At 33.4% G+C, this 24,862-nt stretch overlaps 6 protein-coding genes across 7 annotated transcripts in view; 1 reads left to right on the top strand and 5 right to left on the bottom strand.

The window, feature by feature from the left end:
* LOC116344923 overlaps positions 1–6,447 on the bottom strand; it is a 21,666-nt gene extending 15,219 nt beyond the window's left edge. The window contains exons 1-5 of the mRNA XM_031773784.1: positions 6,377–6,447; positions 6,182–6,224; positions 2,770–5,109; positions 2,418–2,699; positions 7–2,210 (exon numbers count right to left, since the gene is read on the bottom strand). Of these exons, the coding sequence (XP_031629644.1) occupies positions 7–2,210; positions 2,418–2,699; positions 2,770–5,109; positions 6,182–6,224; positions 6,377–6,427 (4,920 nt within the window). The 5' untranslated portion in view covers positions 6,428–6,447. The remainder of the gene's footprint in view (positions 1–6; positions 2,211–2,417; positions 2,700–2,769; positions 5,110–6,181; positions 6,225–6,376) is intronic.
* Positions 6,448–8,886: 2,439 nt separating this feature from the next.
* LOC116344855 (dnaJ homolog subfamily C member 7) lies at positions 8,887–12,890 on the bottom strand. Its single transcript, XM_031773664.1, has 5 exons — positions 12,451–12,890; positions 10,716–11,122; positions 10,368–10,462; positions 9,949–10,156; positions 8,887–9,886 (listed from the first exon to the last, which is right to left on the bottom strand). Exons 1-5 carry the CDS (start codon positions 12,564–12,566, stop codon positions 9,228–9,230), a joined length of 1,485 nt encoding a protein of 494 aa, XP_031629524.1. The 5' UTR covers positions 12,567–12,890; the 3' UTR covers positions 8,887–9,227.
* Positions 12,891–13,520: 630 nt separating this feature from the next.
* Positions 13,521–15,163, bottom strand: LOC116344876 (phosrestin-2). The gene is made up of 4 exons (XM_031773712.1): positions 14,633–15,163; positions 14,080–14,558; positions 13,872–14,001; positions 13,521–13,797 (listed from the first exon to the last, which is right to left on the bottom strand). The coding sequence occupies exons 1-4, from the start codon at positions 15,068–15,070 to the stop codon at positions 13,702–13,704; spliced, it is 1,143 nt and encodes a 380-aa protein (XP_031629572.1). The 5' UTR covers positions 15,071–15,163; the 3' UTR covers positions 13,521–13,701.
* Positions 15,164–17,225: 2,062 nt separating this feature from the next.
* LOC116344765 lies at positions 17,226–19,902 on the bottom strand. Of its 2 annotated transcripts, XM_031773500.1 has the most exons (6): positions 19,681–19,902; positions 19,458–19,563; positions 19,048–19,071; positions 18,903–18,971; positions 17,718–18,828; positions 17,226–17,646 (listed from the first exon to the last, which is right to left on the bottom strand). In XM_031773500.1, the coding sequence occupies exons 2-6, from the start codon at positions 19,554–19,556 to the stop codon at positions 17,513–17,515; spliced, it is 1,437 nt and encodes a 478-aa protein (XP_031629360.1). In that variant the 5' UTR covers positions 19,557–19,563; positions 19,681–19,902; the 3' UTR covers positions 17,226–17,512. The 2 variants fall into 2 exon arrangements, with proteins under 2 accessions (XP_031629360.1, XP_031629359.1); XM_031773499.1 differs by having other exon boundaries at positions 19,458–19,902.
* A 1,679-nt stretch (positions 19,903–21,581) lies between these two features.
* LOC116344869 (methylated-DNA--protein-cysteine methyltransferase) lies at positions 21,582–22,549 on the top strand. Its single transcript, XM_031773688.1, has one exon. The coding sequence runs from the start codon at positions 21,874–21,876 to the stop codon at positions 22,441–22,443; it is 570 nt and encodes a 189-aa protein (XP_031629548.1). The 5' UTR covers positions 21,582–21,873; the 3' UTR covers positions 22,444–22,549.
* A 958-nt stretch (positions 22,550–23,507) lies between these two features.
* Positions 23,508–24,461, bottom strand: LOC116344868 (protein CWC15 homolog). Its single transcript, XM_031773687.1, has 2 exons — positions 24,224–24,461; positions 23,508–24,137 (listed from the first exon to the last, which is right to left on the bottom strand). The coding sequence occupies exons 1-2, from the start codon at positions 24,352–24,354 to the stop codon at positions 23,585–23,587; spliced, it is 684 nt and encodes a 227-aa protein (XP_031629547.1). The 5' UTR covers positions 24,355–24,461; the 3' UTR covers positions 23,508–23,584.
* Positions 24,462–24,862: the final 401 nt, after the last annotated feature.

Raw genomic sequence — 24,862 nt, 5'->3', positions numbered from 1 at the left:
ATCTGCTTTAAGGCGTATTTCTTTTCCATTTAGTAATTTTGAAACTTCACTTTTAATTTCATCATACTTCCATGTATAGAAAGGCGATCTATTTTGCTTGCCCTTTCCGAAAAATTCAACTTGATTATGTAAATAGTTATTGGTGTTTTGTAATTTGGATCCCCATTGTATGAGCGCTTCTTCCATTTTATCTATCTGTCTTATTGCGTTACGTTTTAATGATTCCATATCTTCAAATTTCAAATTCGATGGCAGTGGAATATTTTTTGCAATCATTTCTTTCAAAAGGTCTTGTGCAAAGGGGAAATAATGTTGTTTGAATACATGAATCACTAGTTCATGCTCTTCGCGCACAAGATTCGTTTGAATAGTTAGGTCCAATTCTGTTATGGTGTCTTTTAGTGCGATGTTTGAAGAGCGAATCTCATGTTCTGATTGCACTTCGTATATGTATTCGGCAAATTTGGCTGTTTTGAGTAGACTTTCAATTTGATTGTAAACATCAATTATTGCATTTAATGAATCTTCAAGTTTAACGAAAATTGTGTTGAATTGATCGTGCATTGAAAATTCTTCAGTAATATCACTGAAAATATTCTTAAATATTCGTATTTGCATGCTGAGTTTCCATCTATGAACAAGCAAATGAGCCCGTGACTGTCCATTTGCACTCTCATACAATTCTTTCATATATTGTCTGGCTTCGATAAACATTGTATTCACATTGTCATGAATTCGTTTTTCATTGTCTTTCCATTTTTCTAACTCGGGTCGAATTCTTTTGATTGCTTGTTTAACCTCATCCATTTGTTTGTAATTATCTTTAATTTCTTTATACACACTATAGAATTCGCCACCAACGGTTAGAATGTTTTCCACTTGTACCAATACATCGGCGAATTTGTTTTGTCTGGCTTTATCAGCGTTAGATTGTCCAAATAATGAATCATCTTTTTCCAATGCTTCTCTTACTGTTTTCAAGGTGTCAACTGCCGGGAACTCTTTATTTGCTTCGTTTGTTTCTATTTGTGTTTTGAGCTTGTCAATTTCTTCTTGGGTATTGTTGAAAGCATTTTTTAATTTTTTAATTTCGTTTTCGACGTCTCTCAGTACATGATTCAATTCCATATATTCTCGAACGGGATGCTCATTCATGTTTGGACTAACTTCTTGGCTGTTGATTCTCGTTTTATTTACTCTTGTATTTATTTCTGGGAATGTAGTCGCAATGCCTTCGACAACTTCCAAGGCAGCAACCGCCACACCTGCAACTGGAAAGAAGACTGTTGCCACCGCAGCACTACCTTTCAAAATAGCAAATGCTGTCTTAATTGCCAATTTCTTTTCCAATTCTCTCCTTTCCAATTCAGCCTCTTGTAAGTTCTTCTGAGCGTCATCAATTACATTGTCAACTGCTTTAATAATATCGTTTTTGCCCCCATCCAAAATTGAATTAATCTCTGTGATAATATCGTCGTTGATAAGTTGTCTTGCCGATTTTACCTGCTCGCTTATTGATTTTATGTATCGCTTTCGGACGTCTTTGATTTGTTTTTCTCTGCTTGCGTGATTCAAGTCATCCACGTGCTCTTTTACGAGCTTCATGTATTTCGGTAAATCAATGATCGTTCTTTGATGAGCAACACTTGATATGCTTTTACTGAGCGCCGCTGCTCCCAAATAGCTGAACACCGGTTTTTCTTCGTCGGTCAAATTGTAAGTTCTGACATACTTATCCATTCGTTTTACGAATGATTCATAGGCTGGACTAAATTGTAATTCTCCACGCAAGTTAAAATATTGATGTTCTAAACAGTGATATTCATTGATAAAACCATTCACATTATACGCTGATTGAATATTTTCATCATCTTCTAATTCCTTTACAAATTCGCTCATGTCCGACTCACGGATTGAATGTGCCACATTTTCCCGACTATAAGTTTTGTAGTCATTTATTGAATGTGATAGAGGTATTGAATTTGATTCAGCAATTTTTGTTGCATTTTCGAGGTCCAGAGTGCTTGTACCAGTATCTCCTCTGCTTGATTCAAAGCGTTGGCCAATTTCAAAGGATTTATTCACTGATTGAAAGCATATTAACGCCATAGCTGGACAACATGGCTGTCTCGCAATTACGAGTCTTATTGTATTTCCATCTTTAACCGGTGATCCTCCGTCTCCACCCAAACCATTCATGCCCAATTCACCTAATATTATTTAGAAAATGAGAAATAATTATTGCTTCGATTCGTAGTTAAATATGTTTCATCTATGTTTAATATCTTTTTTCATATTCTAGGTTGACTCTTGCGCACAATATGTTTGATACTGTTTGATCAATTCAAAGTTCGCAAATAAATATGTCATTTCTCAAAAAGTTATAGTTAATGAAAAAATCAAATAGCTCTTCTCACCTTCTTTGTTGGACAATGAAAACTTATGCACAGAATTATTCAAGCCAATTATGTTCAATTCTCCGGCAAATCCTCCATTTCCACCGCGTCCACCGTCACCGCCATCACCCGGCTTAATAAGATTCGTTGGATAAACAATGTATTCTGTATCTTCCATATCTCCAAATACTTTATATGCAAAGCCATCCCTCTGCCACATCTCAATATTTCTCTGCTCAACATTTCCAAACATGTCACCTTTGCGTTCATAGGGTGGGGTTGTGCCATTTACACCATCACCACCTATTGAAGGTATGAAAAAATCATCGTTTAAAATATCTATAAGCAAAGGAAAACCAATTAATTTACATACCCCATCCACCGTTTTGGCCTGGACCGCCTGTACCTCCGTTCGCTTGAATTTTCAAACCACCACTGTTTGAGAACTTAAATGCAATGCATGAGAATTTACCAGCTGGGCCACCCGGTTTCCCTGCTTTTCCCCCATTACCCTTTGCACCTGGGGCGACTGCTTCATTTGGAGCGGGTACATCATGCGATTCACCAGATGCTCCATTTAAAATGATCGTTCTTTCGCTAACGACTTCCACTTCGGGTGCGATGAATAAAATTTGATTTTCCTTGCCAGTTTTATCGATATCAATGTCAACAAAAATCTTATTGAGTGCAAATACTCGAATGTGCTGGATTTCATTGCTGTTGATGTCATTTTTAAAGTCGCTCAATTTAACGTTGTATCCTTTCACTAATAATCGATTCGATGATTTATCCGACGTTGAGTTTTGAGTAACAAGTCCCAAAAGGCCATTGAACATTTTCAGTTTGTTGGAGTTCAGTATCATTTGTTTCAAATTGAATGTGTTTTTGATTTGATCGATGCGTTTCGCATATTCCAAAATTTTAGTTTGACTAAGTTTGAATGATTTATTTTCTTTGCCTTTAATCAGAGCGGATACACTTTTAATCATGTCATTCGCTTTGCCGAATTCCGTTTTATTTTGCATTTTATATTCCGATAAAGCGGTGTGCACAACGTGCAAGAGCTTGTACCATTCGATTGTCTCAAAGAGGTAGATTTTGGTTTTCTTCACTGCATCGTTTTTCAATAGATTCGATAAAATGTCTTCGCTCGGTAGCTTTAAAGAAAAAATCGTATTTATGGTTGATTTGAAGTCATCAAAAATCTCGTCCGGTATTTCGATTTTAAGATCCGACACAAAACGGATGATTAAATTTCTGAACCTCCTAAGGTCTTTGGTGCTCCAAAGATCAGAGGAGCTGGACGCAAACAATCTTTCATATCCCAAAGTCATTGTTGCATCTATCACAGATAGATCCGAAGTCTTCTTCTCCTGATTCAAATAAAACTTTTCAATTTCTGCGAAAATGTCACTTGCTCTATTGATCAGCTTCTCTTTTAGATACTGTTGTGCGCCCAATTTTATTTTCAATTTATCTTTGCTATCTTTATATTTATCGAGATCCTTCACGAAGCTTTTGATTAGGATTTTAGTATCGGGAAGGAATGACGACGGCGTACTTAAATTGGTCATTTGATTGAAAAATCCAATGAATTCAATATATTTCTCTAGGCTCTTCAACGGGCCACTGGTTCCATTGATTTGAAGTGAAGGTAAATCACGAATCAAACCTTCTACAAGTGATCTATGACTTTCATATTGTATTTGAGATAATTTTTCACATGCAAAATAGGCGTTACTGTAGAGTTCAAATTTGTGTGTGTTATTTTTGGCTTGTTTTTCGAGCTTTTCATAAAATGACTTGATCCCATTTACAAGGGTGTTCACATCCTTTGTCAGACGCTTAGCGAAATCTTCAATAATTTTTTGAACTTTTTTTTGTGTATTATCAGAGAGTGTATAGCCAAAATCGTCATCATCCTTTTTGACGAATGAGAGGCTCTTTATCATTTTGGTTATAGACTGTTTATCGAGATGTGGAGTTTTCATATCTTCCAACATTCCCAATTGCTTTACTTTTCGATGGATTCTGATGTGACTATATCTGCCTTCTCTGTCTTGTTGCAACAATATACTGAAGAAATCTTTGAGTTTCTTGTCCTTTACTGCATTGTCAGATTTCAATTTGTTCATTAAACTTTTAATTTTATCGACATTGGATCGAATCAATTGTTCTTCACTACTAGATGTATTATCAGGTACTTGAGTAATCACTAGACCAATTCCATTTCGATACTTGCCAAAGTTCTCAATAATTTTAAGTGATTGCATTACGAACTCTCTGAAATCGTCGACAGCAGTCAATGAGGTAATCGTGTCCACATGCAGCGTAAATATAAGTTTCACGTGTCTGGCGTGCTGCCACAATTTTTGAATCAGATACGTATTAGAAATGTCATACTTGATGTCGGTGTTTTTGTCGTAGTATCCGGGCAAATCATAATACACAATCTTATTTTCTCTGTCGTACATCCTTTCGGGGATAATGGTTTTTGCTATCTTGGGGGACGTACCTATTTTGTCATCTTCATCAACAACTAGTAATTCACCGGTGGCTTCGTCTTTGACAGCCCGTAATTTATTGCCGGTGAGATGAAGAGTTATCGTACTTTTTCCGGGACCGGTGCTACCCAAAACCATTACAATATCTCGTTCTCGACTCAATGTAAAATTATCATAAATAATGTCTAGGTACTCCACAATTGCCGATGCTGAAATTTAAATAAATGTAATTGTTTAATAGAAGGTGAGAGTTTATAATTTATTGAAAAAAAAAATAGGCTTAGTATATTTAAATCAATATTAGAAAACGAACTTTATCCACTCGAAATTAACACGTTTTTACTTGTTGACACGAAAAAAATGTTATTTTATCTCCCATATTATCTTTAAAATAGAAACGGTATTTCACTTGTTTCTTGTTTGTACGATATTCTCAATATGTGTTTAGTAAACACTGTTTACATAGAGAAATTAGATCTCTAGTAATTATGACTGCTTTCGATTTAGTAATTTCATTATCAATGAAGCCACGTCAATCGATTGTCTTTAGATACTTTATTTGTGTTCTATTTTCTTCGTCAAAATGTTATTTATTTATAAAAGTCCAAATTATTTTGGAAATAAAAAAAATTAAATTAAAAAATTCAATTATATAGTTTTTTCTTTAACCCTCTAGTGCATAGCCCTGCCTTTAGGCATGGTGTATAAATTATTGTCTAAAATATATAATTTAAAAAAAAAGATGTTATTTATGAATTAAAATACATTCAGTAGGGTTCAGGCTTTCATTTTCCGGTCATTTGACAACTGGATGTAAATCGGTTGTTTAATTATAAACACGGTTGTACTCGAAAACAGAAATTTGACAAAAAAAATTATTATTTTCTTTGTTTATAGCAGTTTTACTGCAGTTTAAACAATGGTTTTGATTGTTCTCGAATTTTGTCAATAGCATTTTTTGAGAAAACCATGCGATTTTTTGAATTTCGATTATTTTTTTAAGGAATTATAAACCAAAACAATCATAGAAAAATAAGTCTCATGTCGAAAGAAAATTAATGCATTAGAGGGTTAAATTTAAAAAAAGATAAAAGAAATGGTCTGAATGAAACAGTTTTTTTCCAAACATAGCGATTTGTTTAATTATTTTTAGAAAATCGGTTAAAATAACAAAATAATTAGACATTGCGAATCAATATGGTTTACTTTTGGTTTTTTTTCTTGTTATGGATTAACTATAGATGTATATATGCATAATAAAAATATGTATCTTGTACTTACTTTCATCGACTTGAACCCTTTTTGCGCACTTGCAATTAATAATCTAAAATGGAATAATATTTAATCTATGTTACATTTACGATATATTGTTATTTTAATTTATTCGTCATGTATCTTCTCCATAGCACAGTGGCAGAAGAGATAAAAATTATGAAGAATAATAAAATCGAGATGATAAAAAACAGTTATACTTACAAAATATACATTTAGAAAAATACAGCCATATAAAATGTTAAGCAACTTCATTTTGAACAATTCACTTTTTCGTCCACTATGTTAAGAAACTATGACTTTACTCTGATCCGTTAGCTTCTTTTATACGATTTACGGAGTCAGAAATTGTTCTCAAAATTCAGTAAGGAATTTCAATAAAAAAGCGTTCTATTTCTTACTTGCATGGGAATTTGGCAAAACATCTTGCACGTGTCTCTTCTCCGGCGAAAACAAAAGCTATCTATTTATTTTTTTTAAAAACAACAACCCCATGACACACGTGTCATTTTTTTTGCGAAAATTAAATAAACAACTCTATCTAATTATGAAAACACACGCTGTCAATAGCTACAATGTTTTGAAGTCTAGATGATTTATCATTTAAGTCACTTTATTATTCTAGACTTTTCGAAACATTTTAAGAGAAACAAAGGCGAAAAAATATTTAATCGATTCCACTTTTCCATTTCAATAATTAAATGAAAATACATTGGCTGTTTGGCTTAATGAGATAAGGTTCTATATTCAGTGATTTTTTTTTGTCATTTATTGTGTCGATGACCTTTTTTTGATATATCCACATAGCAATGAAAGTGAATCAGCTGCCTGAAAATATTTCAATATAATGTCTGCTCTCAACATATGAAGCGAAATAAAAAATTTCTAGAAAGAAATTGATGTATGTCATGTTCTCGTTTTAATCAATCTTTGTAATATTCCGTTTCGCACATTATTTTCATCGTATTGTTTTATTGTCGACATGCATTTTTTGTAAAATATCATATAAATTTCATTAAATACTTTCGCTAAAAAAGAAGAAACAAGAAATATCGTTCAAATTTTAGACATTACCATGGTACTTCACTGATACATATTTTATTTAGACATCACTGATAACGTCATTAGTTCAGACTGTAGATTATACAGGATAAAACGAAGAATAATAAATTAGTGCCCAATTAATACTCACGATTGCTATCATTTTATAAACAGATTTTTTAAAAAAAACTAGCAACTACTCGCGCTCTTCGCTCGTTAATGTGGTTTATCCCCATTCCGCACATAATTCTGTCTTAACAGGCGGGCTGAAAAGTTCGTATCGTTTCTAAGAAAGGGCGCTACCATAACGAAATCCATTATGTTTCTGGAAAGTACCATCCTTTCAAGGCATACATACGAAATTTGAGCCATATCCGTCCACTGAGTCAGAAATTATAGCACTTGAAATGAACCAATCTCCAGCATTTCTCTTTATGTGCGAAAAATCAATTTCAACCATGCTAATTAGGTCAATTTTTGTTTGATAAATCCATCAGCGAATCCAAAACTGAACACTTGAAGGTATTCTTTGGTCCCTCCACTACCATCTGAGGCTATATAGAGAGTCACTATTGACATGTATGTGGTCACAAACGCCAGAGGTGACGAACGCCTCAATTTGCCTTAAAAATACGGGTCTTCGAAGAGATGCTTGAAAAAATCTAAGAAATTGCCCCGAAGGATGGCTATTTTTTTGTGAATACTGAAGAATGGATCTCAAACATCTTGTAGAATACTTATTTCAATACATTACTCCAAAATTTGTGTAAAAAAAATTCATTCAAACAAAGAGTGCCGCATTTTCTCAAAATGACAACAAATGGAATCGAGTGGCAACTTTGAAGTGATCTAAAGTGGGTTTTAAGCATTATTCAAGTAAATATTTTTACTGAATGGTAACTATTAATGTCTTACAAAACCCATGGAATACATTTTGAGGAAATTTAAATTCCAACTGGTCACCAAAAATCAACGTAACGACGATAAGTCACAAAATCTGAGTTTTTGACATTATCTCGTATTCCTTGCCACTATTTAGTACTGCGTTGTTCAAAATAGCGTTTTATCATCTTGGATGAGATGCGACAATGCCAAAAGAATAATACATGTCAATTTTGACATTTTTGGACAAAGATAATCCGGTGTTTTTTGTGAAAATGTAAGCTTTCAGAATTTCAGTGAAAAGCCATCTCGGGAAGTCATGCAGATGATGTCAGCATTTGATGAGTTTTGATACGAATCGATTCGTTATTTCGAATTTAGCTTGGGGGGACTTATATCTGCGTCCTGGGTTGAAAAATAGTTTAAAAATAATGACTCCTCTTTCGAATAAAGCCATAAAATTGAGAATTTAGGTGTATTTTGAGGTTATGTTCTTTCAAGTGCTATAATTTCTGACTCAGTGGACGGATATGGCTCAAATTTCGTATGTATGCCTTGAAAGGATGGTACTTTCCAGAAACATAATGGATTTTGTTATGGTAGCGCCCTTTCTTAGAAACGATACGAACTTTTCATTCCTCTTTTCATCATGTTTTTATAGAAGGCATTTTTGGGTGTTTTTTTTTTATTTGAGCAATTGTTCAGGGAAAAACTAAAGGAGTAAACAAAACAAACCGATAAATTTTGACGATGTCACACATTCAGCTTATGGAGAATAAAACAAAAATGAATTAATTCGAAATGTTTTTATTCCATTTGTTTGTCTAGTAATTTTTTGTTTGTTTTTATTATTTGGTCGAACGATAAATTGTACGTAATTGTCCAAAAAACCAGATTTATAACCAAAATTAGTGGTTTAGATACAAAAAAGAAATCCATTGCATTGCCTTGTAATTATTATTTATGAAATAAGATATAAGTCTTGGGCAATATCTTTCAAATTCATTCAATAAATTGTATATCTTAAGCTAAAACTATTATTATAATTTTCATTTTATTTGTTTAATTTTTCAACAGAGCAGAAATGAAATAAAGGAAGCAAAACGGCGATGAGTGTTTTTGTGTTGCCTTTTTAAAAGAAACTGAACGGATTATTATAATCACTAGAAAAATGGAAAAATTGACGATACATCTGTGATGGATCAAATTCAACGTCGTCCAAATCTTGACCATTATCAAAGCGATCTTTCTTCTGTGGATCTGATAGAACCGCATATGCTTCGCCAATCTCTTTAAATTTCTTTTCTTGTTCACGTTTCTCGTCTTCTGATGCGCTTGCATGACGATCGGGATGGTGAACTAACGCTCGTTTTCTGTATGCTTTTTTGATTTCGTCCTCTGATGCCCGCTTATCAATTCCTAAGATTTTGTAATAGTCTTTTCGTTTTGATCGTTTCAATGCAATTTTCGCTTCTTTCAATGCATTTTTAATTTCAATTGTTCGTTCAATTTTCAATGCAGCTTCATAGTCTTTAACAGACTCTTCATAATTTTCCGTTTCATTGTGACATTTTGCACGCAACAAGATCACTTTGAGGTAGGCAGGATTGGTTTTCAATGCATCTGTGCAATCGGTAATCGCATCACGTGCATTTCCAATTTTTGAATTCATCAATGCCCGATTGTACAATAATTTCGAATTTATGTCTGCATTCAGTGGATCAATTGCAAGCGCCTCTGTATACAATTTGTGTGCCTCACGAAATTTGCCCACTTTGAATAATTTGTTGCCTTAAATTGATAACGGTATTGAAGAAAATTTTGATTTTAAATTTTATGAAGAAATACTGTACCATTTTCTTTTTTTTCCTTTAAGCTCTTTGCCTTTAGTCGCATCACCTTGGCTTTACTGTGGTCGGGATCCAGTGTGAGTACTTGTTGGAAATGCGTCAATCCTTTGTCCAAATTGTCTTTGTAATACAAACACAGGCCTCGAACGTAAACGGCATCAGCGCTTGACGAATCTGATTTCATACACGATACGGCTATGTCATTTGCTTCCTGTGTCAATAAAAATATCAATCAATAAAAAATGACTTTTTATGGAAAGCACAAATGACTTTTTTTCATTCTATTCAAATACAATGTGGTTTACAGTCACATTCAATCGTGAATGTTTTGTGATTTTTATTTCTTATTTGGATATTGGCATTGAATTGGAATGATTTTAAAACATGGTTAGAAAATAGGATAAAAAACAAACGGAAACTACCTCAACACGACCAAGAAGAGCCAGACATTCAGCTTTTAGCAATTTAATTTTCTGACAGGCAATTGCGAGTTTTAGAGCACCATCAGCGTGGAAAACTGAAACAAGTAAAAAAAATTCATAAGAATCGATTTTATATTAAACATGCGGCCATCAGAAATGTACATTATGTATGAATACGTCCATTTACACAACAAAAAATGCTCTTCATTAACCCAAAAACTAGTTCGAATCATAAATGGTGAATTCTACACAAACATTGTAAATGACAAATTTTGTTTTTTTTTTCTTCTGTGTTGTTGGCACCGCCCGTTTCACTGAGTTTTTACAAAGAAATCGCCGTTCACTTACCGGCTGTACGGAAATCCTTTTTCTCATAGCATTGGGTGATTTTATCTTCGTAGGAGCGTAGCTGTTTGCATTGTTCTTCGTATTTATTACAGATGTCATTGTTTGAACCAAGTTCAGCAAGTTTTTTGATCATTTGCTCAGCACCGACAATATCACCTAATGTGATACAGCATTTGATAGTGCGATCGTAGCCTTTAGCAAATTTGTCATCCATCAAAACAGCTTCGCGACTATCTTTGAGCGCACCTTTATAGTCGCCCATCATCATTAAGCATGCCGAACGATTTCCATAATATGCAGCATTATCGGGACACAATGTAATCGCCTCCGTATACAAATGTAATGCCGATTGATAGTTTTGTGCTTTGTACTGATCGTTTCCAGCATTTTTCTTATTCTCGGCCAGTCTATAAAATAAAATAAAATACATGAAATCAATTGATCGGATAAACGGTATTAATGTAAATTTGTTGTATTTTAATTGAAGTGTAGGTTTCCTTTTATGAGAATATCAAATCAATAGAATTTAAATAAAATCCACCTTGATTTGTGACCAAGCGAAATAAATAGTAAAGTGAATGTACGTAAATCATCACATTGCTGTACATACGTCTGCTTTTTATTGTGTTTGCGGAACAAGCATTCAATGCAAAATGAGTCAGTCAGTCAGAAAATGACGAAAACAAAAAATTATCCGAATTTAATTTGTCGGATTATGGGGGGTCATAATACCAAAGACGAAATGTCGCACAAAACAAAGGTGCAAAATATCATTCGATGAATAAAGAAATGGAAAAAACCCGTTGAATAAAAAAAAGATTGCGAATACACCGCCAACGCGTAGCCATCAAATGGTTTGCACTGGAACACAAATGTTCGCTCAAGCAGAAACACAATGACAGCGAACAAACTCTAGCAAACGTCCAATGACTTTTAGCTCTTAATTGCGTTTTATACAGTGCTATGGCTCTGTACGTGTACATACACTGGTGTAACGGTAAAATCGATATGCAAACCAAATAAATTGTGGGCCAAAAAGATGTATATATTTGTTTTTAATGTGAGTGGCCTGACAAAGGATCAATGGCACCTAACTAGTATAATGCGCGCTCTTGATTACTCATATAATAGCATTTTGTAGCATAAACATTGTATATTAGGACTCTATTATTTTCTCTATCCAAATTGGTGAGATGTTGACACACTTTGGTGAGCAAAGACGCGCACGCACAATATATTTATCGAAACAACATCATTCACTACACGAGAAAAGTATACATATTATATGAATCACATAAAACCGAGCTCTTTGTCCATGCTTCCCGTTGCATTAAATCAAATTTTACGCGCTTAAATTTTAATCATAACAGTAATTTGATTGCCGCCCATATAAAATTCAATTTAAACATTTATTACCACTCTATGTCACACAAACTATTTTTACCAGCGTACAATTTTCATTTTAGAATTTTATTAGCTCATGCTGTCAATTCAAATATGATTCCATGTTTTGTGCATTTTCACAGGTGCAAACCATTAAGAATTGATTTACGATTGAAACGTTAACCGATTGTTCTAGATTTTATCATTTCGTTTGCTGTCAATTTCATAACAACATTTAGCGTTTACTTTGTTTCTTGTTTCCAAGGGACAGACGAGAAAACCACAACCTCAAAATACTGGTGAGATATTTTTTTTTTTCGTCGGTCGCTTTCGTATGACGAAATATACTTACGTTTGATTACTTTCTGTGGGAATAAATTGCATTTCCATTTCTTCGTCTGATTCTTCTTCTTCTGTCTCTGTATCGCTATCAATCACAATTATATCTTTATCCTGATCCACATCCATATATCACTAACCAAATGTTTTATGGTTTCAACACGAAACGAAAATTAAATAAAACCAAAAATGGAATAAAATAACAAAAGAACTCTTGGCGTATGTGTGGAAATTTACAACAATTTCACTTTCTCTTGAATTTTTAGAATGGAAATTCTCCGTCGCGTTTTTAACAGACCACGTATATTGAAAATTGAGTTTGATGATTTTTTATTTAATTCAATTTATTTGCACATTGATTCGGAAAAAAATTAAAACACATAAAAAATCCACTCTTTCTCACAAATGCAGTCTGTCTGAAGTATCGCATGGGATGAGAATTACAATTGAACAGAAAAAGTTACACTTCGATGAGTATTGCCAACTTGAGCAACACAAATACAATGCACATGTCTTCCGTGTTTGTCAGGGTTGGAAAAACATACACGAAACTGAACGAAATTTAAAAACGATCGGTAAAATTAATCGGCGATTTTTTGCGAGAGTTTTTTGTTTCAAAATGTCTAGGTTTGCTGTGGTTTTGCAAATTTTATCAGGAATTCGATATTTAATTTAACTAAACCGGTTACACAATTTAAAAATAACATTTTCATACATACATAAACAGTTGATTTTCAGTCATTAATTTGAAACCTGTTGAAAACCTCTAAATGTCAAGACGACGCACGAATACGAACCACAAACATGTATTAAAAAGAACATTGTACTGACGACTGAAACAAGTGTTTTTCAAAAAAACATGTCGAAATATTTCATAGAATATTGGCTCACCGATTATGATTGGATAATCATGTCTTTAAATGAATTTTATTTTGATGAAAACGATTGAAAATGTTTTGTTCGACTTTAAGTTGAAAAAAAAAAAAGAGTTTTGCGCAATATTTTCCAAAGCGTATATATTCTATTGTCAAGCCTTTCAGTTTTTTTTATTCATTCACAGCAAGTAAATAAAACACCATTGTATTTTTTGTTCAAAAGATTAAAATGAATATAATATTTTTTTATTGAAGAATATAATCCAAAGCTTACATTTTTCCAGACTTATAAATTTCATTCCGACTTTGGTTATAATCTCAAGCATTATATAGTTTCGTGTCTACAATTGAATTGTAACAATTCAATATCATCTCAGTATCTGTGCAAATTAATCAACGTAATGTGGATCAACAATGGTATCTTGACGGAAGCTCACAACTTCAGCTTGGCTATCGGCATGAATGATCTTTGGTTTGGTACCAGGCTAAAAAAATCCAATTCAATTAAAAAAACTTATTAATTGCATTTCGTCATACAAAAATATCAAAATAATATTACCTTTGGATGCATCAAGACAAACGGCAACTCAGCTGAAACTTCGCCTCCAAGTGCGCCCAAGAATAACTTTACTTTGACAGCATAAGAGACAATAATTCCGAATGCATCACGGTTTTCAGGATTAGCGAGCCTGCATTGAATAAAGTAGAAATTTTACAATAAAAAAAATGAAAATGGCAGAATGTCAAAACCATATGAAAATACTCACAAAGTAGTCGAAGCCAAGTTGCTGTCTTCACGTTTCAATTGGCCGTCCAAAGCAATACCTTGACGATTGACATTGTTGCTCAACAATGGTACAAGGTACATGGTTTTTTGAAGGGTCGAACCAGGGTTAATCGGGCAACCTTCTCCGGTTTCCATCGAAGCGACCGTGTTACGATATTGACCATTTTGGAATAACACCACATCAACGCCTTGTTGAACCATTGACTTGATTTTTTTCACCACTTTATTCGAATTGTTTCGAATAACGATATTAATTCCGATACGTTCGCCATGGAAATAGAGTTGCTTGTCCAGTGTCACCTCTAATTCCAATTCACCTGGACTGAGTAAAAAGTCTTTTCGAACAACGGTGCATGGCTGACTGCCTGTCTTGGCAGGTGCGTATTGTACCTTACGAATACCCAAAGTCAATGTACTACGACGATGAGTACGATCGGTATCGTTCTCTCCAGTGAAAATCTTGTTTGAAAAATATTCGAAAAAACAATTTATAAATTCGTGTATTAAAAAAACAAAATCTAATGAAGACTCACTTTCACAAAGTAAGAAACACCGCATGGTTCGCCGGACTCATCGTTAGGTTGTTGTAAAATCACACTGGCTGGACAGCTTGGTTGAATGTTAAAATTGAATGGGAATGCATTCGGTCCGAGTTTTTTCAACAAACGTTCTTGTAATTTCGATGGCTCATTGACCTTGGAAGTTTGAGGATAGATTTGCTCCGATACCAAGAACAGCTCCTTTTGGAAATTCAAACCCATCACTTCATCCTCTTCACGGCCATATCGGAAACTGCATACAACTTGGCCAAAAATCTTTCTCTTCTCTCGAACGTATTCATCGTCCAACACAATAATTCCTTCGATTGGTTCAACAGATGCAATATTATCAACGTAATCACGTTTTCCTAAGTAAAGAGTAACTTTTCCATTTGGTGAACACTTCTTGAATACTTTGAAGTTAACAACCATTTTGAATAATTTTTTGGATTTTTTTTTGACACTGAAGAATCACTTAAGTATGAATCCACTTGAACAGCGAGTACTGATTTGATTACAACTTTCACAAAGAAACCGGCTTTTATAGGCCACCAAGAACCATATCTAATTTAATTATGCACAATTTTCCGTCAAATCGATTATCTATTAAACATAATAAACACCTCATAGACTAAAAATGTGACCATTTGTATGGCTTCTTTGTTTTTGTAATTCACCTTCAATATTTGTTATTTGTTGAGCTGTTATTCACAATTTTTAACGCTAACAAAGTTATGATTTTCATTTTGACGAGTCATCGTTTAAAGTTATTCAAAATTAGCGACCAATTTCCACTCAGATTTGGTGCAACAACGTGATAATAAATGCATAATTTGTCTGAGGTAATGCGGTGGAATGTCGTGTAAGATATGACTTAATCTTTTTGTTCATTTTTTTAATTCAATAAAATCAGCTATAAATAAATTCATGAATAAACATAAAACAAATGGGCAACTATGTCCAATCTAAATCTTCAGCTCAAAATAATGTCTAAAATTATGAGATTGATGATAAAATTCAATCTACGTTTGATAATGAATAAACTTCGTCATAATTAATAGTTGTTACTGAACAGATTTTCACTCATTCATCAATTTAGGGAAAAATAGGCTAGAATTAAAAGAGCGCAAACAAGGCGCACCATTTCGATGGTTTATATTTCATTAAAAATAAATAAATCAGCAAACATCCTCGCTTGACTCATCGAACAATTTTTAAAGCATGAAGCGGACCTGGAAGCAAGCACAAAAACGAATGCTTGCTCGAGTATGTCTGTATTTAGTTTGCTGCTGCTGCTCGCATTGCTCCAAAAAAAGCAGCAATTATGATAAAACTAATAAAATATAAAGCGATTTTATGAGAAGATGAAAGTAGCAAAAAAAAAATATGGATGGTGTATTCTATTTTCGAAGTATACAAATTATCGTGTTCATCCTTTGGGCTACAAGCGACTCGTTTGACAATGTCATTTAGAGTGCAATCAAGTTGAAAAAATAATAAACAATGAATAAAGACGCTGCGCTAAAATGATTGAGTCACGATTGTTACGGTTTTAAACTTGGTTTTAAACCGCAGATCACATTGATGAATTATTATTTTATCATATCGTTTATGTTTCATTTATAGCATCATCAATTCATTACATGTATTTAAAATTACGGCGCTGCAATAAAAACTGAAGTCCCCAGAAAACATATTCCATGTTGTATTCTTTATTAAAATAATAAAAAAGCATCTAAATACTATGCATACATTGTCTATTCAGCAAAAACCAGTAAGCTAAACAAATGTTAGGTAACATTGGTTTGTCTGTTTCTTTTTTTTTTTTCGCTAAGCATAATTCCTGTAAAAACAAAATCATTCGAAGAAAGAAAACGAAATAAAAAAAAACGTATATGTTTCGGTTGTCTGCAACGTAAACGTCATGCATTCAAGACAATATCGCGAGAGCCAACATATATTCAAAAAAAAACCAATACCAATACATATGCGCCTATTGACATTGAATGGAACCACGTGAGTTGAGTGTGTGTATAGTTTCGTATTTGGCAGCTGTATATGTAATTGAGAACATATGTAATGAGCGATATTTTTTTTTACATACGGCAATACCAAAAAAACAGCATAGGAACGATCCAATGCCTATTTATTCGCCAAATCGGTTGTTTTTTTTAAGGTTTAAATAGAAACCGTATGAAATTCCGAGCGACCAAGAAAATGCCATGGATTTGAAAGGTTGTTTTGAGATTTGGCAACATAACGAAGGTTTTAATATGCGTTGGCGTTGTATTCATCCAAATATTTGACAAATGAGCTACCGCGGCAATAAACTGGTTTATGAAGCACAGCACAAATGACGTTTTGAATGAAAGATAGCAGAAGTATCGTTGAATTCATGAAAAATCAAGGATTTACCAATATACTATTGTTATCGATCAAATGAAACAATGACTCATTTTATGATTGAATATTATTGAATATGATTAAATTTTTATTGTTTTCCATTGTTTTTGAATGAGACTCAAATTGATTCATTCCATTCAAATTGAATGATTCAATACATATGTATATACAAAACTTAAGCAAGCAAAATTCATCCTTATAACTGCTTTGATTCCATAAAACTAGATAGAATATACTTAGTGCTGAAGATCCGGCAAATAATTCATTAACCATTTGCTTTTATTTATTTTTATCGATCGTTCTCTCTGACTTTTATGACTATTTGAAGGCATTTCCGACAAGGATTTAATGTAAATTGTCCAGAGCCACAAAAGATGGCCATTTGAAGGGAATAACAAGTGTTTGTTCTTTAATTTGCATGTCAATAGAAAATAAAGTGTAAATAAGCGTGTAAATGTAAGTAGATGTCCATTAAAAGTTTTTGTGACGTCCTTTCTGTCGTACACAAAACGGGCAAAATGTGCGACGTATTACAATTTCTGTGTTCATATTATGGCAGGCTGCATGATACTGGCCGCAACATTTTTGGCATTGAAGGAGATTATCTGCAAATGAAATGTTCATTGAAATTAATACACATGAAAAATGCGCATCGAAAATATCAAAATCTACTCACTTCGCTTGTAACAAGTCAAGCAAACTTTCTCCGAACTGTTGTTGGATCCATTCGATGAAATCGATGAACTCGACGATGCATTCGATTTGATGCCTCTGTTCCGTTTTGGTATGCAGCACGGTTCTTTTGCTGTATTTTTCGTTGTTCCATTGCTGCCAACACGGCGTTTGGCTCTTGTTGCGGGCGGTGAATATAAAAATTGCCTCTGCCGTTTGTTGGCAAACTGTTTTTCAAATAGTTCGTATTTGCCGTATAAATAATCACCACGTTCGGTGCTTTTACACTGTCGTGTTTTTCGCGATGGTCTACGATTCATCAAATATTGTGTATAGGCGGGTGTATACAAACCAAATAGTCGTAAAAATCCCTCTTGGCTAAGTTCCTGTGCATCTTCTTCGTCTTTCATCGGTTCTATTTCGACTGAAGATCCATTTGATGAACGTGACGATGACAACGATGACAATCGTGTATTACAGTTTTCTTTCGGTGTTGTCTGTGGTGAAACCGTTTTGGGTGATTCAATTTTTTGTGCTGGTTGTGCTGTGTTCAATTGTGCGGACAGTGCTTGTGCCAATCGGAGGCGGCCAAGACTTATGCTAAGCGGTTGGTCTTGTGGTGGCACTGTTTTTTTTAATCCAACTTCAGGTCTCACCACACAAATTGGATTCTCTGCATCAGCCTCCGCAATCAGACGCTGATGTATTGGTTTGAGTAAAGTTTGACCTGCCGCTGGTGCTTTGGTTGCCTTTTGCTTTGGGCCCGAATAAACTTTTTGATCAACGCGAACATCGTTGGATAACGCAAGGATTTCAATTTTCTCGTCATCTGAACTACTGGAAATCGGTTCGATTTTAACATCATTTGATGCCGAATTTCCACTTGAATAGCCATCCTCCGGAGATGTTGTCGATTGAAAGTATTTGCCATAGAGAGCATCTTCGTTTGGTCGAATTTGTACATTCATCGGCCGTATGTCACCCGGATTCGCACGGCTATGATTTGCCAAATCTTCACGTACTTGATTTGTCAATTTTTCACGTTCAGCTATGCTGGCACCTTTCGTGATTTGATGATAGTCGATAAAAAATCGCAAACGATTAAATAACAGTCTCTGTGTAAGGAAAATGGCAAAAATAGATATTCTTTTAGTATGATGCCTGTATTAAGATCATAAATTGTTTTTACCTGTTCATCTCCAATGTCCAAAATATCTTTTTGTAATGATTTTAACGATGCTCCCAATCGAACATCCGCCTGAAATACACAACAAATGCAAAAAAATATTAAAATGATGAAATTCTCACACAATTAGTGTTGTGTCAAAACTTACAGTTTTCATCATTGATACCAGTTTCTATTGGAAAAATAAAAAAAAACGATACAAAGAGAAAAAAATCAATTAGTACGGAAGCATCTATGAGATAAGCGAATTCAAGTTTATCGCTATTCAAATAAAAATGTCAAATTTCTTTAAAATTTTCATCATCGAATGAAAATTCATGTCAGTACGTTGGCTGAAATAATTGTAATAATATTCTGCAAAGTATTGACTTGAATTCGATTACTAAAAGAACTGTTGAATCGAAATATTTGACATTGAAGTTATCATTCGACATTCTAAATATAAATTTTATGTGCGTCTCATGTAAATAATTATTCAAATAAATATATATATATATTCGCACAAGGAAATAAAAACCGATGTGATCTTTGTGAAAAATTAAAAAAGAAAATAATTACCTGATGAATTAGAATATGGTTGGCCAAAGCTCGTTGACAATAGATCAAATCATTTTTAATGTCAATAGGAATTTCAAAGTCAATTTTCATTTTATTCATTTATATGCTGTACAATTTATCAAAAATAAAAAAATAAAAAACAAGTCGAAGTCTAAATCACCAAAAAACCAACTGCTCTTTGGTTAAACGAACAACAAAAGTTCAATGGAATTCCGTATACAACCGATGCGTGCGCGAAGTATCCTACTGCCAATTGTTAATTTTCAAATTCCGACCAATCTTTGACAAATTAAATACAACAATAAATTCTCTTCAATACGTTTGATTGATTTTATCAAGGTTCTACATACAATAATATTATTTATTTTGAAAACAAATATAAAAACTACGAGCTGATTACAAAATACTAGTTTCCGTGCACTCTACTGTACTGTTTTAGTCAATGTGAATTTACTATATATTTTCAGTTCGACACACAGCCCAATGTGTCTCTTCTTAAGCTATTTAGTGTTGCCCGAAACGAAGCGGACGGAATTGAAACGGTATGCGATGTTGACAGGCATTTATAATATTCACCAGATAAATTCATTTTGCTTTTTCTGCTTACAAAAAAATAATCGGCAAATATTTCAGTTTGTTTACATACAATTGTTTATTCGAAATTCAAATTGGTCACATTGCACGGGAGAGAGAACAACAACAAAAAAACTTTTTTTGCTGACAGTGGCAATTTTCCGTTCGGTTCGTGAGTTGGTTCTTTATTCAATATTGGTTTTAAAATCTTTTTTAACTGAACTGTTGTGCCAACTTATTCAAAGGGAACATATTTTGCATAAGGTTCAACGTGTTCCTTATAAATTCATTTAAATTGGACCATTTTTATCATTCATTGTTAATTCTGTTGATTTTTTTTATTGTCTGCGTTTAAACTTCGGTCAAAACTGAAAGCAAGATACGCCGTTAGTATACATTGAAAAGCCGTGACTGAAAATGAGCATTATTTATGATGATTTTTTTTCTTCATATGATCAATGAATAAAGAAAATGCATGGCGAAATAATCGTGATGAACTAGAGCAGATATGTGCGGATATGTGTCTCAATGTACTTCTGTATGCGGTACGTGATGCACGGCACACATATACACGTATAAACAGCAACTGCTTTGACAGCATCAACACAATATATATGTTGGAATCGGAGGGAAAGTAAATTTAAAGCCTTCATCGTTGCTGAGATATTAAATGCTTACGCAGAAAACGTAGTAAACGTCGAATCAAGAAAATATTACATCAGTTTTTGTCCAATTTAGGCTAAAAAATTTAATGCAAGAAAAACGGCAAAATGGTCCAAAAAATTAGTTATATTACAAACCTCATGAGACTCATTTTCAAATCCTACCTGTTGTTAATTTTAACGTGCAAAATTGACCATAATTATACTCTTCTCTTATTTACATTGTTTATTCTCTTTTTTTTGATATTATACTAAATTTTTATGAATTTTGATCGTTTTTGTGTTGCAGGCTATTTTTCAAACAACAGAGGATCAAAATATCATAAAAAATAAATGTTATACATGTGTATATATGTATTTTATTAAATAGGAGTTGATTGGAAATGTTCAAAGCGGAAATACAGTAACATTTTTTAGTCATACAGAATATAATTATTAGCCTCTAGGTGATGACAAACACCACATTTATTTGAAAAAAAAAAATAAAACAATTGAATATGGCAAAACGGCATTGTTCAACGAAATTGCAAGGACCGTTGGTGCCCCTGTTTTATTATCTCAATCTATTTTAGTAATCACAATAAAATTATCCGATTTAAGAATAATAAAAATTAAAGCAAATTTTGAACAATATCATACAGAAATCAAAGAATAGTGAAATATATATTTTTTTAATAAAATTTACACCATATAAAAGAGAAGAACTGATTATTTTTATTCTTTCAGAGAAAGACATATATCTATATATATAAAGTGTGAACAGCGAAAAAAGAATTTATCTTATAACTGTGTATGAACAAACAGGCGAATATTTTTTCGTCTTATCATCATGATGATTCGTTTTTTTGTGTATTCTTTTTAAATGCATCAGATGAGCGACATAACCAAAACATGTTTTATGAATGTCAAATAATTCGAATTTATACTAACGCGTTCATTTTTTCTCAGTCGTAGGTGAGCCTGTATTTGGTATTGCATAAAAAGATAACGAAACGAAGTGCAAGTTGACAGTACCGCTGATTTTCAAAGCATTTGAAAGTTAACGAAATATTTTCTTCCACCAAAATACATCTTTACGAAAATATTGACTTGAATAATAGAGTTCGTATCTCTGATAACTAAGTTCTATAAAAAAACCAAAACTTGAGTGTTGCCAATTTAAAAGCAAAATCCAAAGGTATATGAAAATGAGTAAAATTAAGCCGAAAATTGAACGAGATCTGCTGAAACCGTATGAAAGAGTTTTTACTGCAAACCAAAATCCGCTCAATGCAAAAATGATTGAGTCGCCAATCGGAACATTGGTTGCTGTGACGAATGAAAAAAATCTACTAATGCTCACCTCAGTCGATGGTAAGCATTTGGATGCTGAACTGAAACACTTGACAAAGGTCTATTCAAAGTCAATTGTTGAAAATGATGAAGCCGAACCGTTAAAACTCCTTGAAACAGAATTAAATGCATATTTCAAAGGCAATTTGATGGCATTTAAAACAACATTTGAAATTGATAAATTGGGAACGGAATTTCAACGATTAGTTTGGAATGAAATCTATAGAATTGTATATGGCACAAGTAGTACCTATTCCGAACTTGCTCAACGCATTGGAAAACCGAAAAGCTATCGTGCTGTGGCCAATGCATGCGGACGAAATCCAATTTCAATTGTAATCCCATGTCATCGTGTGCTAGCTTCAAATGGCTTGGGTGGTTATAGCAGTGGCATCTCAATGTATTTTTTCGCTGGCTAAAAAGAAAGTGAAAGGTGATAACAATCGAAAAAGAAACGAAAACTAATGTTAATTTCTGTGATATAAGTTTAAATTCGCTGTAACGTATATTTGATATTAAAATTGCATTGTTATGAATAAAAGACGTCTTTTTCTATCAATAACCAATTTATCTCACAAAAATACACATATTTACACAAGAAAATCGACACTAGAATTCAATATGACAAAATTGGTTCTCATTTTTGTGGTGGTGACACTTCAGTTTTCTGTGTTGACGATTCCGCTTTATCTACATTCAGAATTTTATCTCTATATTCCTTGGGCACCACACTCAAGTACCTAAGAGGAGAATCACAAAAGAAAAGAATAAAATTTAAAATAATCGATAAGTAATCGGAAAATAATCGAAAATAATCGAAAACATATAATGAAAAAATTGCAAAGCAATAGCCACAACAACATTAATGTTCAGCAATTGCTTTAAATTGAGATTTGGTAGTTGTAATCGCGATTCTGTGGAAGAGAAAAAAAAAACAAAATGCTACTACCAAATCTCAATTTTTCGTCAGCAATCTGTTATATGCTGTTGTGACTTTTGTGACACTCAAGTACCACTCAGACGCTTTGCCAAACATTTGAACCAATGTGGGAAATTGTGTATCGACTCGGTTTTTAAAATCTGTAAACAAATGAAAGTTCCAATTTTATACAAAATAACTCTCTCTAACTAAAGATAATAAACATACCTTCATCTGTTTTGTATTCCCTGTATAAGAGATAGCTGGATCCAATTGCAATAACTTCCAATGCGAGTCCAAAAGTTAGTGCATTTTTCGTTGCACTCTTCCAACGAAAACTCGGTGGATTCATTTTCGTGATGAAACAACTTTGACTTTGAATGTAAACTGAATGACATAACCAAAGTTTTTTTTTGCCTTCTGTATACACAACCGATACGAATTGTCAAATTGATGATACGAACGCAACCTTTGCTGTTCTGTTTTCATAAAAACGATTAAAAGCCAATTTTTCGTCGCTATGATATCGGATGTTTATTTTCAGTTATCTTGAGTGTGTTATTATTCATAATTTGGTTGTGGTATGATTTTATTGTGGAAAATTCTAAATAATAAACAAATGTCTTAACTAACAGTGAAATTTACTTAATATATTTTTCCATGAATTTTTTGTGGAATTCCGAGCGTAGCGAATCGTTAACAAAAATGGGCCCTTTTTTATCGGGTTCGGTGCGAGCACAGTTTTTGAATACAACATCTTGATCCCAACGACGTTTAACTTTCATGTCGGATGGACCCGCTTTACCGCTTGAATAATTCAATAATGGATTTCCCGACAGAATGTTTTCCATTCGAATTCGTTCTTCTTCTTGTTTTTTGTCTTGTTCTTTTTTCTCCGCCTCTTGAGCACGTTCCCGCTTTATTTTGTTCAATTCTTCAAGCAATGCGGCTGTATCATCGTCCGAATCATCTTCGGATGACGATGAATCGTCGTCGATTGGATCGTCTTGATCTAAATTGGCCGTTGAAACATGATCGACTTTTGGTTTCTTTGAAGGTGCCGAATTGGCTTCGATTGCACGACGAACACCAGCTTGCCGAACACCACTACCACTTGCTTTGGCCTCACGCTCTTCCAATTCTTTACGGAAATCACGTTGACGAAGTTCGTCTGATGTACCTTGACCATGCTCTCTAGTTGATAAAAGCGGCAAAAAAGATAAAAATCAATGAGACATTGTGTAAAATCGATTCGATCAATTAAATGGAATGAACTCTACCTGTATTTGAGTTTTGTATGACCTGGTAAATCACGGCTGGAGTACTGTTTGGAAAGAGCACTTAAATCTTTTTCCCCTTTACCAGAACCACCACGGGCTGGATCGAATGTTGGACGAGCGGCAGTTGTCATGTTCACGTTATTTTAATCGTGTGAAAAATACAAAAAATGAAAATAATTTCTCTTTGTGCTGTGAATTGACTTGGAATACGATTTAACACGCACTTCACAATAAAAATAATAAATGATTGTGAAATGTCAAAGTCAAGGCAATAGCTGCAACTTCACACTGAAGGTGAATTGAATGTTAAACTTTACCTATTTTGGTGGATTTTTAAATAATTCATATTTTCTTATCTTTTCTCGAAATATTTTATTTAACTTTATTCAGTTTTCTTCTTCTTTTATTCCCTTTTGTTTCTATTCTTCATGAATATTCCCATTTTTTTTTTTTTGTTAAAATAATTTTTGATTGGGTCTAAATATACTATGACAATAAAAGAGAAGCTTTGAAATTGACTTAATGTTTGACCAAAAGATGGCGCCAATGCATAGAATAAAATGCAGTTAACATCGAACCAACTTATAAATTTATTTAACTGAACTTACAACGTACTATGAATGAGCAATAGAAGTTTCT

This window comes from Contarinia nasturtii, unplaced genomic scaffold (assembly GCF_009176525.2).
Source record: "Contarinia nasturtii isolate CC-2019 unplaced genomic scaffold, AAFC_CNas_1.1 Cnas_scaffold_1182, whole genome shotgun sequence".
Lineage (NCBI taxonomy): Eukaryota > Metazoa > Arthropoda > Insecta > Diptera > Cecidomyiidae > Contarinia > Contarinia nasturtii.
Note: the sequence above shows the minus strand (reverse complement) of the source record. Positions and strands in the feature narration are given on the sequence as shown.